At 25.1% G+C, this 15356-nt stretch overlaps 2 protein-coding genes and 1 long non-coding RNA gene across 3 annotated transcripts; 2 read left to right on the forward strand and 1 right to left on the reverse strand.

The window, feature by feature from the left end:
* The first annotated feature begins 913 nt into the window (after positions 1–913).
* LOC112680208 lies at positions 914–6036 on the forward strand. Its single transcript, XR_003148287.1, has 2 exons — positions 914–1966; positions 5883–6036. It is a non-coding gene; the product is annotated as an uncharacterized LOC112680208 (long non-coding RNA).
* On the reverse strand, positions 5189–9904 carry LOC112680204 (pickpocket protein 28-like). The gene is made up of 10 exons (XM_025550241.1): positions 9700–9904; positions 8497–8712; positions 8326–8428; positions 7243–7409; positions 6959–7172; positions 6480–6750; positions 5925–5990; positions 5715–5859; positions 5532–5632; positions 5189–5471 (listed from the first exon to the last, which is right to left on the reverse strand). The coding sequence occupies exons 1-10, from the start codon at positions 9876–9878 to the stop codon at positions 5320–5322; spliced, it is 1614 nt and encodes a 537-aa protein (XP_025406026.1). The 5' UTR covers positions 9879–9904; the 3' UTR covers positions 5189–5319.
* Positions 9905–10507: 603 nt separating this feature from the next.
* Positions 10508–13466, forward strand: LOC112680206 (gamma-interferon-inducible lysosomal thiol reductase-like). Its single transcript, XM_025550245.1, has 5 exons — positions 10508–10750; positions 10812–10946; positions 11190–11363; positions 13040–13195; positions 13304–13466. The coding sequence occupies exons 1-5, from the start codon at positions 10607–10609 to the stop codon at positions 13394–13396; spliced, it is 702 nt and encodes a 233-aa protein (XP_025406030.1). The 5' UTR covers positions 10508–10606; the 3' UTR covers positions 13397–13466.
* Positions 13467–15356: the final 1890 nt, after the last annotated feature.

A 15356-nucleotide genomic window follows, 5' to 3' on the forward strand; every position in this document is an offset into this window, starting at 1 on the left:
TGCCTCAAATTATCTTCAAATCACCTAAACCTACTATCTACATGGTATACTAAATAGAGAGTCAAAATTAATACTTCCAAATCATTACATGTAACATTCATTCTTCGTAAAAGCATTTCTCCTCCTATAACATTAAACAACTCCATCATTCCCATTGCCTCAAACGCTCACTACTTAGGCATGCATCTATACAAAAGAACTTACCTGGGCTCACCATATTAGAAAAAAAAGATTATTACTCAGTTTACGTTCATTGTCCAATAAAAGGAAAGCATTCATTAAAAAAAAATGCTTTTATGTTCATGTTTATTAAAAAAAATAAAAAATAAATAAACAAATAAATTGTTTATTATATGTTCAGTGTGGTCAGAGAATCCCTAGATATCAAATATTATTTTTACGCGCTTTATCTTACATAACTGTGTTATAGAGGGGAAACTAATAAAAAAAAAAATTATATTCATTATTTTTTGGTATCATTAATAATAATATACTACTATGATTTTTTTTTTTTTTTTTTTTTTTTTTTTATATAAAATTAATGAAAAATAGTTTTTGCGTTAATTTCATAAATAAACACATAATTTCCAAACACTGATATTAGTGAAGTTAAAATAGCATGTAAAATGATTTTTTACTTTGGAAATTATTAGTTTTATTTTCCTAGGAGGCTGATTTATTACTCCCAACTCTATTTTTCTCAATAATTTATGATTTTAATATAATTTTCCCGATAATTCATAATAATTCAGTTTCTAAACATTTGAACATACGAGTATAATCATGTTTCTATAATATAGAAGGTATTATATTATAATAACCTACATTATAAAAGTAAATAATGCTATATAAATATGATTATATATAGACATTTTATAGGTACTAGAAATAATTGTTGAGATATAAATTTATTTTAAGTTTGATTTCAGCTCATGTTTTCCACATAACATAACATATCTATTAGATGTATATTAGACATCATAAATACCCATTTAATATCTAGTAATTTGTTGACACTATATAGTTATTTATTTTATATACACAGAAAGTAATTGGTAGATGAGCTAGAATAGACATTATGGATATACATTAGACATTGATATTTCGTAACTAATGGACTTCGTATTATTGATGTTAATGTACATATATTAGATACCTCATCACAATTAGATACATGTATCATCTACATATATTTTTATTTTTAACTATGGGAACTATTGTAACTAGGAGTCTCGTTTTTGTACGTAAATATGAATGTACGTGTCCACGTATACCGTGATCACGTGAATGAAACAAAATAAATCACGTATGGTTAATACACGTGAATTAACTAAAGCTTAATCACGTGAACACGTATCGTAATCATATTCACGAGAAAACGTGAATTAGTATATTCACGTGAACAGGCATTTATCGAAAACTTGATTGTAAAAGAAAATAGTCATTTTTAGAACAAAAAGATTTTGTTAACTTTGTTAATAATGCCTACACGGTGGTCATATATTGCATTACAAAAACCGATTTTATGTACTGTTTATTTAGTTATATTTTATTTGAAAATGTGTTTACAATTTTACTGATTAACTTCGCGCTTATTTATCTTTATTGAACTTATTGAACTCGTAGTGCCCGTTGCGTGTGTCTTATCTGGTAGTTGGATAGGAGGTAGTGACTATATCGATATCTTGATGATAATATGATATTAAACACTTTAGTGTACGACGCTTTTAGTTTGCGTGCAAGTGATCGTATTCATTAAAAAATTTAAGTTTTCTCGCAAAATGGTGAAAAGAAAAAGTTGGGTATGGGATTATGCCAAACGTGAAGGTGATCGCGCCTTTTGTGATTTATGTGACAGTGAAAATAATAATGAATATTCATGTGTAGGCGGCACGACATGTTCTTTAATAAGACATTTACAAAATTGTCATGGTATTAAAGCACCAGAAGAATCTATATGAAAGAGGTAATTAATAAATTATACTTTTAATTAGTTATTCAAATAAAATAGGCAATTGTTAATTTTCTTAAATACTCGATGTCCTAAATATTAATCTCGATGTATACAAATATAAAATAATCAAATTCTGTCGAGACATTGTATATACAATATAATAATATTATTTAGGCCTGATAAAATCACACCAAATCGCACTATTGCCGTATAACAATTTATTAATAAACGATTTTCACATTCAACGACCACAGCGCGCGCACACATACACACACACACACACACACACACTATGCTATGTATACAGGGTGATTCTTTTATCATAAAACACTCATTATTTCAAAAAGTATTCATAATTTTGAAAATATTTTTTCTCGCGTGAACATAATAATTCACAAATTCACGTGAATAAAATAATTCACGAATTCACGTGAATAAAATTATAAATACACGTGAAATTTTAAGCAACGGGTTATAAAAATTGAACCTTTATTTCACGTGAACACGTGAAAACGTATGCACGTGAAATAAGGAGCTCTAATTGTAATAGATCACCACAATTATACCATCTTACCATTTTGCTTCATAAAATCATAATCACTTTAATATTTAAATTGTATTTGTACCATTATACCACGAATTACGATCTAAAATTCATGATAGCAATAAAAACAATAATAATGATATATAAAATAAAAAGTATGCTCACTCGTTCTAGAATATTTTTTTTTGAAAATACATTGATTTGATTAAGAAAATGTTGTTATATATTTGTATTAATATTTTTTACTGTTAATATTATATATTCACAAGTATTAAGTATTATATTTAGTCGATGTACAATTTATTATTTTATTCATTTTTTTTTACTATAGGAAATATTATTATTATTTTTTTTAATTGTTAAGAATATGAAATAAGTTTGATTACATACCTGTGTTTATATATTTTAGATTGCATATTTGTTGCTATAATTGTATTGATTATTAAATAAAGATTTGGTTTAATATACATAACTTTTTAATTTGTGTTCTAATAATAATAATATAATAATCTAATAAGTATATTAATTTCAATGAATATCTTATGGATATTTATTACATATTAAAATTATTGGACGAATGCTGGTGAACTATATTTAATATATCTAATAAATATTACAATTCAACCGTCTTTGATATCTAATGGATATCCTAGTAAATATCCTTAACAAATAAAAAAGCAACTAATTAGATATCTAGAAAATATATAATAGATATACAGCCATATCTAATATATGTCATAGATACCTATAAATCATATATATTATACATTTATTAGTTGTACCTGTGTTATGTCTGAATCATTTGAACAGAATAACTTGTGAAAGCCCTACTTTTAGCAAACCAAAAAAAACCAAATTGGTTTCCCAAATTTTTATAATACAAGTATTCATTTACATATGAAAAGCTCTTCTATTTTAATTTATGATTTCGTTCATAATTAAAAAATGATTTTTATCATTATAAAAACTAAACTTGATATACGAATTTGATGAACCATACCAAAAAATTCTAGAATAATGTTGGAAATCAAAACATGAAAAACAAATAAATTTTATTTTATTTTCAATTTTATAATGTAATACAACAAACCTTTGACAAATTTTTTGTGTTTGTATTCAATATTAATTTATTTGCAGTTATTAACTACTTGTATTTCGTACCCACTTTGAAATAATGGTGTACTACTAAAATAAATATTGCCAGTTTATCGGCATAATTTTTATCTCTAATATCTTAATTTATTATACCCTGTGTATTACGTTTAATTGTAGTTCTATTCCATTTTTAAATACGTTCCTCCTTAGTGTATTACCTTTACAATGATCTATATTATTATAATTTTTAAATGTTAAATTTGAACTTAAAATACTGCAATAAAAAAAAAAAAAAAATTGGGATAGTAAAATTTGGAAAAATTAAAAAATAAAATGCTGGTAAGCTGTCCTACAGTCGCTTTATTTATTTTTAATTTATGTGTGAATTTACTAACTAAAAGATGCGAATTTTCTTCTGAATATGGAATATAAAAATGTATTTCTTCATGTTTACAGCTGAATAAATGTTTTAAAAAATACAAATCATTACTTCATACTCTCTGAACCTAAGCTCGTAACCTAATCGTACATCCACATATTTGTTACGTGACCATTCGACGATGCATTAATTGATCCCTCTCATAATACTCCATAAGAAACATCATAGAGTGTTAGAGGGATTAATAAATGTGTAGAAATTATATAATTTCAGTATCTCAATAACAATAAAATAACCCTGGCTCGTTTTTCTTAATTTCTTCGTAACAAAGAAATAACCTGATAAGTAGAAATATTGAGAATAGGAGAATTGTATAATCGTTCCAAAGTTTGCGTTAACGTGCAGTTGTATATAAAATGTGCAGTAGGTACTAAATTAAATTGTGCAGTTCATAAAAAATACTATGATTCGAATTTTTAATTCTATATGTCTATGAGCTTATAACATATATGGTAGATAACATTTGACATTTTTTTCTCCCGAAATGATTAGAAATTATGATTAAAAAATTAATAAGAATTCAATTTTTATCTATGAATACAAGAGATTAAATCTACTGTCTTTACGATAAACCTTGGTCATAACTGTAACGTTATGCCGCCAAGTGAATGCATTTTATTATTGTATTTGTTATTATACTGCTGTTTTAATGAATGATTAACAATCCTTTATAGTTAGATCATATTCTAAATTATACCTAAATCTACAGTAACGGTTTTTTAAATTTTTTCTGTGGAAGGTCCGTTTAGGTTATCTTCCAGATTAGTCAGACCCCTTGGACCTCCCTAAAGCTGCCACTGTTAAAATGAAGTTTAGTTCAACTTTAAAATAAAAAATATAATACAGATCGAAGAAATTATGTTATTATATTTGTATTTTTCGTGTGTAATTTAAACCATAAATGTATAATTGTTCTAATTACAACAAATTAAAATGCACAACAATTTGTTTGCAATTTTCGAAAAAAATTATATTAAGACAAATCTTTTAAAATAATTAGCGTGTTTGATTATTTTGTTATATATACTGTTATAACAGTAATATTAGAATACATACATGCTTATTAAACAAATTATTTCTCTATAATACATTGGTATACTACATAACATGATTTAAAACTTATTTTTTAATTCATAATATAACATTTAGTGGGTTACAGTAATGTGTGACATTATAATTTGTTTAATATTATTGTACTCGTGTAAGTGCATTATTAGATAGTAAATTGAAATCCGAGCATTATAATATTTTTATAGTTTTATTAATAATATTATGATTTTTCCGTTATCATTCAATAATAAAATGTGGAATTACCTTTGATTTCGCCTTGTTTTGATTTCGTCGGTTAAAATAAAATCGTATAACAAAAAAATATATAATCTCAAAGAAACTTACTATGCTGCAGCCAAGAAATAACCCAAATAAGCCTCCTATATTACCTATGATATAATTTCAAATATTTATAAAATAATATAATCTTGTATATTTTTAAAAACTACCTAAGAGATCATTGAATGGCATCAATGGAGTTTTTTGAATGTCAACGACAGTTTTCTTATTAAAGTACATGGTTACCACAGCTGTATTTTCAGTAAGTTTCCTGTATAAAATCAAAGTTATGAAAAAATATATTTATAATATAATATTATTATTAGATTTTTTACAATCATTTTTACTATTACGGTTTTTTAACTGTAGAGTTGGTAGTCCAATTTCTTGAAAATTCCACAGTATTATGTTGATATCGGATGTCCATACAAGGTGGCAAACATTTACAGCTCTCCATATTATTTGACGTCTTCACTTCTTTGTCAAATATTGAGTAATCTGAAATATGTTTATAATTATAGGTACACGTAGTAAATCATAATTTGATCAAATTTAAAGTTCACTTATGGTTGACGATTCTCTGATGCAATCAAATTTGCTTGTGCCACATACCGGAACCTCTGGATCTCCTGCGTAATTATTTTATATAACAAATATACAATGTACACACTATAACACTAAGATGTTAATTTTTTTTGAAGCAGCTGCTTCATTACCAAAATGGGTGGCTGGGTAATTGGTATCATGTGACAAAAGTTATTTACAATATTTCAAATGGACATAATTTAATTTATACTTTATCTATATTATATTTAAATTACAATGCATATTTTGGGTTGGGTCGGGGTTAGGGTTTGTTATTCAATACTTGTAATTAATTGGAAAAATAAACTTTGCGTCACCATTGGATACACATTTTTACTACTCATGTACATGACTTTTAACATAATTTACTGTTAATTATTAATTAGGTATTCATCTAAAACTACAGCAGTTTCATAAGGATATATATTTTATCTATGCTAGTTGTACAAATAGTATCAATAATCATAATTATGTAATACACATTTACAATTCATTATACATTATGAATTAATATTGTAAAATGTAATTCTTACTAGGCTGATAGTAAGCGTTACAGCCACATTGATTGTAGGTAATGTTGGCTCTACACTCAATTTCACAATGTTGAAGTGTATATATTTTAAAAAATTTCAATTTTTTCTCGTGTTGAAAATAACAATGCCGAAGATTTGGTTCCCATGTATTGATTTTTGGTGATGTACGGAATAGAGTTACGGACAACGAAATGGACAACATGGTATTTCCTTTAACGTATGCTGTAGGTTGAATACCAATTGGCACTTCTGCTGGGTTGTGTAGAATTAACTGTAATAATATTACGATTCAGGTCAGGGTATGTTTATACAGTTTACTATTTATTAACAATTTCAAATACTTTATTTATTTGTTGGGTCATTTTTTTTTCTTCTTAAACATACGTATTACGCTGGCAATTATTATAACTTAAATAAGATACTATTTACCTTGAAATATTTCTATAAAACACTAGTTATCAAATAAATAATTTTGTTACCGTCAGCCCAGAATCTGATTTCGGACAGTTGTCTTCAGAATTCTTATTGTTTAACGTAAAAAGTACTCGAACGGCATTTTCGACGGTGTCGCCCGTAACTCTCCACGGTATGTCGAACGAAGTAGAATTTTGACTATAACCCATTTCGGGAGTCCATTTAGTTTCATTGTTCTTATCTATGATATCCGTTTGAGTGAGATTAAAACTAGACATGCTGTTATGTGGAATTTTATAAACGTGTTAATCGAATTGTTTAATTAATACTACAATTGATTCTGTATTACGTTTGTAGATACTTGTCGTTGAATAAGTGACGGAGAGGTACCATATTTATTGAATAACAAAGACCAAACGATGTTATTATCGGTTGAATAAAATTACAGGGTGATTGTATTTCATCGTGTATCCAATACAACGTCGAAACGATTTCCGTACACATTACTTTGTGGTACTTGGTGTTCGAATACAACATATTATAAATAAATTAAACATCTTTAGAAATTGTTTTTTTTTTTTTTTTCCAAGCCCCGATAATATTGATTAAAATAAAATAAGAGTACTTAAATAAAATCAAAACTAATTCACGAAATAAAATTTAATTGTACTTATTATACATGTGTAGGAATCATTTTATAAAGATAATTTTAAAAAACTTAGTAAAACCTATAATAGGATGATTGATTAATTTAATATTATATTAATATATGTATATTGAGTTACGTATGATTTATTGATGAAAAAATCTAATGTTTGATAGTTGAATCTCGAATACTATTAGAATAGGTAGTTCATTTTTTGCTATTAAATAGAGCTCTTAATACACGTGAATTCACGGAATTCACGTGTCACGTGTCACGTGTAAAATTCAAAATAAAAACGTATATCCTTAACTTAATACTGTACTATTAATATTTTATTAAAACTTCAAGTGTATAACATAAAATTACTAATTTTACCATTGTAAAAATGGATATATATATTGGATAAACATGTATTTCACGTGTACACGTGAATTCCGTGACACGTGTTTTAAGAGCTCTACTATTAAATCAAAGGTTATTACCATGTGATAAACTTTTTATGTTTTGCATCAATATTTTTTAAATTCAAATTCATTTTTATTTATTTGTTTATAATATTTATAATATTAATCAATCTACTTTTAACTAATTTAACATTTTTAACAATTGTCTGAGATGAATAGTTCATTGATTTTTTCATAACTTGAAAAAAATAACGGATTTTTAATTCATATTTTATTTAAATATAAACTAAAATAATGATAATCAACAGTGAAAAGTTAGTTTTTTTCGTATAAATAATTTAGATAACACATCTTATCAGAACCCAGGAATACTTTACCTTACCTGAATTAAATACTGCCAAATTTTTGGATCGATATACTTTAAAGTCACATCCCTATCAAAATCGAATTCGTGACATAATATATTTATTGCATCCTCGAGTTCTCTAAAATTATGCAATTATAATACTTTCAATTTTTCAAAGTATTGTGAATTATTAATGACAATTATTACTTGTTGAATACATCATCTTTAAGTGATTTGTTGCTAATATTCCGAAGCTGAATATCACTACAAAATGTTATAGCCGGAAATGGTAGATTCCATATGTTATATTTATTATTGTCCAATGCCAATATCGTTCTACTACTCAACCAGTTATTAAAAAGTTGATATATTTGTAAACCACATAGAGTTATTACCAAAGACATAACACCGCACCAGAAAATCCTAGGAAATTGACAAAATATATAAATTTATATTATGCTACAACCATAGGCGTGTACAGGAATTTTGTATGAGGTGTACCATGAGGAATATTTGGTCACTTTCTTTTATACGAGAATTACCAAATCTCACCTAACCCTCCCTCATAAAAAAAGGACAAATTTGGGTTAACCCATAGGTTAGAATTTTGATATTTTTAATGGATATCCTAATTTTTTTTAATCTAATTTTAATATTTGTAGCTTAAAATTCAAACAAAGTCCTCGAACGAATAAGTCGTAAAAAAAACACGGGTTACAGGGTGCGCCACGGCATATGTGGCATACCATGTGCGCACGCTTATGATTACAACTAGGTTTAGGCACAAAAGTAAAAACGTAAAAAAATGTAAATTTGTATCTGTATTTAATATTTAGAATTCCAAAAATAGCGATTAGGTGAAAATTTATACTACTCGTTAGACCATTAATTAAATCGTTCGAACTTTGCTATTAATCAGAAAATTCAACAATTTTAAGCTCCCAAAACTTTATTTGTCATAAGTAGCTATAAAACACGTCGAACCACATAATTTGATCTTATCATTAGCAAAACGTCATTGATTTTTCCAACTAATTATCATCTATATTAATATATAATAATATGTATTATTTTCTAAACAAATAGATTTGAAAACGGTTTACGATTTGAAATACCTATATAGATTAACTTATAGGTTAATAAAATAATTAATAATTATTTATGTTTTGTAAAATTATTTTCCTTCCTGATTCTTCTTAAGTTTAAAATCGATTTTTTATTTTAATTGGTTTGTAAAATGTGAAAATAAAAAAATTATTAATCTCAAAATCTTATCAGTTGCAGATTATATAGAAAACTGGTTTTAAGAGTTATATAATTGTATGATCTAAATACTTAATATTATAAAAATAATCCTAGTTAATTCAAATCTGTTACATAAAATGACAATATTGGTATAAGTACACTCACCTTTCTAATAGAGGTCTTTTAGGTTCACCCAAGTACATGATACCGTGTAAGCTTGTAATTGACGAAAACTCACGTAAGTAGCTACCCGTAGGAATCCATGTAGATTTATACTTGGGACTCTTTGGTCCAAACGTAGGTCGATGTCTTTGAATTATAATTTTTTCACGAGTATTAAACATTTTCCTTATATAATTTTAAATGTGTTCGTTCAATAAGTATAATATAGTTCAACAATTACACTTCTTGATGTTAAAAAGTAAAATACGTTAAATAATTATTACTCTACATAAAATTAAATATCGAAAAAAAAACTTGTTCAAGTACTTGAATGTTATGCCTGAATGGCAAATCATTATATTGAGCATGTGTCGACATTTCTTTTAAGTCTGTGACATTATTATTCTACAACCAAGTGTGTTTACCAAAGTTTTGAATTTAATTTTCAATCTATTAAATGTCAATAAAACTTCTTTTAGCCATCACTTTGATTACAATTTGTTATATATAATTAATATAGGCTTATTGAATTTTAAAATCCAGTATAACTCAAGTAAATTAATTAATTACAAACTTGATTACTCATTTAATAATTATTTTTTATTTTATCTAACAATAATTTTCTTTTTTTGATCAATTAAATTAATATTTGAGATAAAATATCATCCGATTATGCTACACGAGAGTTTCTACATACGGTATATTGCTATATACTAAACAAATATATATCATTTAAAGTACAATGTCTCATAACGCCTATATGTATAAATAATTATTTGTAGCTGATAAACCAACAAGGAACGTATGAATATAGCATAAAGCAAAAACTAAAATGCGATCATTTCAAAACTGTTAGTTATAGCTATAGGTACTTATATTATATATTATAAATTATATACCTATCTTAAAAATGATCACAAGTTCCATATTGTCAATAATTTTATTATTAGTGATTGTGGCTATCACTTGTTCCGTAGATGTAGTGGGTACCAAAAAGGTTTCTTTAAAACCTTCATACGATTTTCCACTTGTTGAAAATCAAAATGCTGTTCCCGTAAGTTAAACAAATATTTATAATTTCAGTCAAATATTAAATTAATTTTGTTTATTTTTAGAAAATAACAGTGTCAATTTATTACAGTAGCTTATGCACAGATTGCATCAGTCTGTTTAAAAATCAAATAGGACCAAATTTAGTGAAATTTCATAAATATGTAAACTTTTATTTTATACCTTTTGGAAATACTGAAGTAAGTATAGCAAATTAAATAGACGTATTATAAAATTATAAACATAATATAATGAACGATGTATTAAATATTTTACTCGATTTTAAAAATAAATGTGAACTTAATGTGACAAAACTTAATGTGATTGAATTTAAATATATTTAAATATTTAATTAGTTATTATACATTTCGTGAAATTTAAGAATTAGTCTCAAAAATATGAAATAATAGAGTTAATCTAATAAAATATAATATAAATTTCAGAAAAAATTATTTGATGGAAGATGGTTTTTTAAATGTCAAAACGGACTTAATGAATGTATGAAAAATAAATGGCAAGTATGCAGTATACAAGTGTTACTATCCAAACGACCGTTACTAGCTAGTTATTTGGTGTGTTATATGAATTCTACAAATGAAATTCATTCGGGATATCAAGTAAGGACTAAGAGAATTCATTTTTTTCTTTTCTAATAACTTAATATGATGCTTGGATAATTTAATAAAGTAATAATTAATAAGACTTAGTTGATCACTAACTTCATTAGTGTTGTCATCAATGTTGTTCCGAAAATAATGAAACAAATTAAAAAAAAAAATTTAATGTACGGATGAACCCATTTACATATTCTATAAAAGTATGGATTTTCCAATTTTTATATTTTATATTAATTTATAAGGTATATTCATAAAATACATAATAATTTATTTTTGTTTACCAATTAATCCAATCAAGATTTCTTACACTTACATTTAGTAAATCCTTTATAAGTTCGAGTGATTCTGATGAAAATTAAAAGCTCTATGAAATATTCAATTTAAATTTGAATCATTCATTATGATATAATTATTTTGTAAAATATAAAACATCATGATGACCAGAATACGCATAGGATATACAAGACTCACATATACACTCCAAATATATAAGGAACCCATATGTAAATTGTGTCTTTGTGTACTGTTTATGAAACATATATTTTTAAAATGTCCCACCTACTAACTTCTTCGTATGTGTCATCATATTTCTGCAAATGTTTTGGTTGCCACCGTCACTGACCATCAATAATCGTGATCCTGTATCCTTTCTTCCAACCTCAAGATTGTCGGTCTCACATTTAAATCAAACATTCAGATTACACTCCATAGATAACTCAAAAATCGACTATATAATATAAAAGTCCTTAGATGTAATCATTTTTGCGAAAACTTAAACTATTGTAGGCTAATGAACTTTATGTTTGAAATTTTAAGTTAATAAATAAATAACACTTCATTATGTTCAATTATAATTGCTGATTTATTAGAACTTATGAAAAATTATTTATTCATTTATTGTAAGCGAAAATACATCAACAAAGAACAAACTATAGAATCATAGTAATTCAAATATTATTTTACCTATTTAATCTTATTACAGCATGGAGTTTTAAATGTATAACTATGTTCATATTAATACCGTAAGAGAGATGTATAAATAGTCTCCTTAATATCCATATTGTCACACGAATGTAGTGTGTAAAATGATGGTTTATTAAGATATAATAGTAATAAAACTGTTCAGTTTTAAAAATTATTATACGTATAAAGTGTATTACTGCAATTCGTATACATATAGAAATGTTGTCGGGCTTAATTCCATTGTAAAAAAAAAAATTAATATTTTTTTATCAAATTTCAAAAAGTTTTAATTTTCGTCACTTCTGCAACAAACTGTATAAATTAATAATAATACCAATGATATTCGTTATTAACTCGGTGGTAACCACATGAAGTATAACAAAATAATTTCACAAGTTGTTTATTAAAAAAATAATATACTATAATACTCTATTATTCGTCAATAATTTAATATAAATATCATAATATAATCCATAAATAACGTAGGTTGCAGTTTTTTCAGAACAGTTGAACTCAATAAATATTTAGAGCAAGATAACTTATATTGTTAGGTATTAATATTATGACTCAATAATAGGTAAAAGTGCCATTCGTTGAAAATGTAAAAGCCATTAAATCGTGAGTTATTAAATAATTTATAACACTTATTACAGTTATTTTACAAATTACAATTTACAATAATAATATGGCATATGTTACATTTTTAATTTTAGTGTACCAGAAAGTTGGGCTTATATAACTATTACAGTAAAATAAAAAAATGTTTTATGAATAGAGAATTCAGTGATTCTTTAATGATTCGTTATAGTTATCTAACACAGAGAGTTATACCAAAATTAACTCCGATACCTTCTATTACATTTAATGGAGTAAGTATAAAAGATTTTTTTTTATTAATTAAAATTTTATATATATGTAAAATTAAATCCAAATATCAATAATAATTTTATTTATCATATTCATTATTTTTGTCTTAGATATACAATGAAACTGAACAATACGATGCTAAAAATAATTTAGGAATTGTTATATGCAAACATTTACATCCTAAACCCGTTGAAATGTGCTAAATTGTTTATTTTTTAACTCAAAACAATAATATCCGTCCAATATGAGAAAAAAAAATAATAATTAAGTAATTATACGATTTATAATTTTTTTTTTTTTTTTACTGTATTTGATATTATAATATTCGTTACTAATAAAATTCTTATAAGCACATTGTACTTTGCGAAAAAATTTACACTAATAAGCGTGTTTATAATTTGGTGTATCATCATTTCAAAATAACGCTTTAGCATCACAATATTATGAATGTATTTTTAATATTAAAATAATTATAATTAATGACCTTGTCTTATCTTGAAAATAATTTTTGAATTCTGTAACTTTTATATTGTTGTTATACGATAAATTTAATTAATGATATATTATTTATTTGTGATGTTAATTTTTTCTTGTATTCCTTATATTAATAAACAATTAAGTTATTTCAAAATAAAACATTCACGTTGTACAGATAAATTATATTTTTGTTCATCAAATTTACTTACTTAGTCTAACACAGCTATAGTTATAAACTACGTACTATAGTAATAACTAAATAATAACCAGTGACGAATATTAAGAGGGGAGAAGTGATAGGGGTGATCCCCTCTCAATTTCTTTTATAAGTAGGTATTTACTAAAATAAAATTACAAAGAAACTTAGAATTTATAATTTAGTAAAATTACTTATTATTGATTATTATTTTAAATAAATATTGTTTTCTAGTACCTAATGTATGTTGTACAGTTATTTTATGTTTATGAGATTTTAACATTTGTAAGAAGCTTTTAAAAATGATATGTGTTATTTAAGTTTAAAAAATAAATAAGTACATTATTATATTAGGTGTAATAAATGTTGTTTCAACTTCCAGGGCACCACATCTAGGATTTTTTTGAAATGGGGTTAAAAATATATATCGCCCGTCTTTCTCGAGTAGACTTTTATTCGTCCCCCCCCCTAAAGTTATGACAGATAAACTATTGCAATATACTATAAGTACTAAATAATATGATAAAAATTAAATCACTACTCTTAATATGATAAAAAATAAATCACTACTCAAACTGTACTCAAAACAGTTTTTCTTCTCAACCAAGACAAAATGGAAAATTCAAATGTTTTTATTTCTTCAATCTTTAAAAAAATGTTTAATATTATCCAAAATAACATGATTTAGGAAATCTATATTAAATGAATATTGATCTGTAACAATTTAAACAATTTTTATATCGCTTAGTAAGAAAAAGATACAGAGTGAAATAAAGTGGCATACGATTCAAAACAAAAAAACACTAATTTTTGATATAAAATACTCTGTCAAACTATCTTAAATGATTATAAGATTATACCATAACTATTGAAATACTAATATAAACTAAATATATAAAAAAAACTAATGTTAAAACAAAATAAAAATATAAATATTAATCAATGATTATGTCCTTAACATAATGCAATTAAGTTAAATTGTTTTGGGTGCCTAATGTCGAATATAATGTCAATTATAGTGATTTAAAATACAATTAAACCAATATAAAACACACAAAACAAAACATACAATATAAAATCTTTATACCAATGAATTCGATTTCGATTAAAAATACTGAATAATATCCATTGTAAATTTGAATAAAAATGTAGTACAAATATTACTTATCTTTTTTATGTCTATTAAGTGTGATGACATAACCACTTAATAGTCTTGTCATCCCGTCTTCAGTATAGTATTATTTAAGGATGTATATCTCCGTTATTATCTTTTGTTTAAAATCATGCAACCACTTTTATGTAATTCATTGGTCAACTTTTAGGAGCCTAAAAAAAAGTTTATATGATTGATTGCGCGGAATAAAATAAATATAATGCATCTACGATTCCTTTAAAACGTTGACTGTGTGTAGTCGCGATTCAGTGTATATTATATATGTTAAGATTAGAAAGTCGTTTAAAGTAACAGTTAAACACTCGGAATACAAAAC

Source organism: Sipha flava, unplaced genomic scaffold, assembly GCF_003268045.1.
Source record: "Sipha flava isolate LNK unplaced genomic scaffold, YSA_version1 174_pilon_pilon, whole genome shotgun sequence".
Lineage (NCBI taxonomy): Eukaryota > Metazoa > Arthropoda > Insecta > Hemiptera > Aphididae > Sipha > Sipha flava.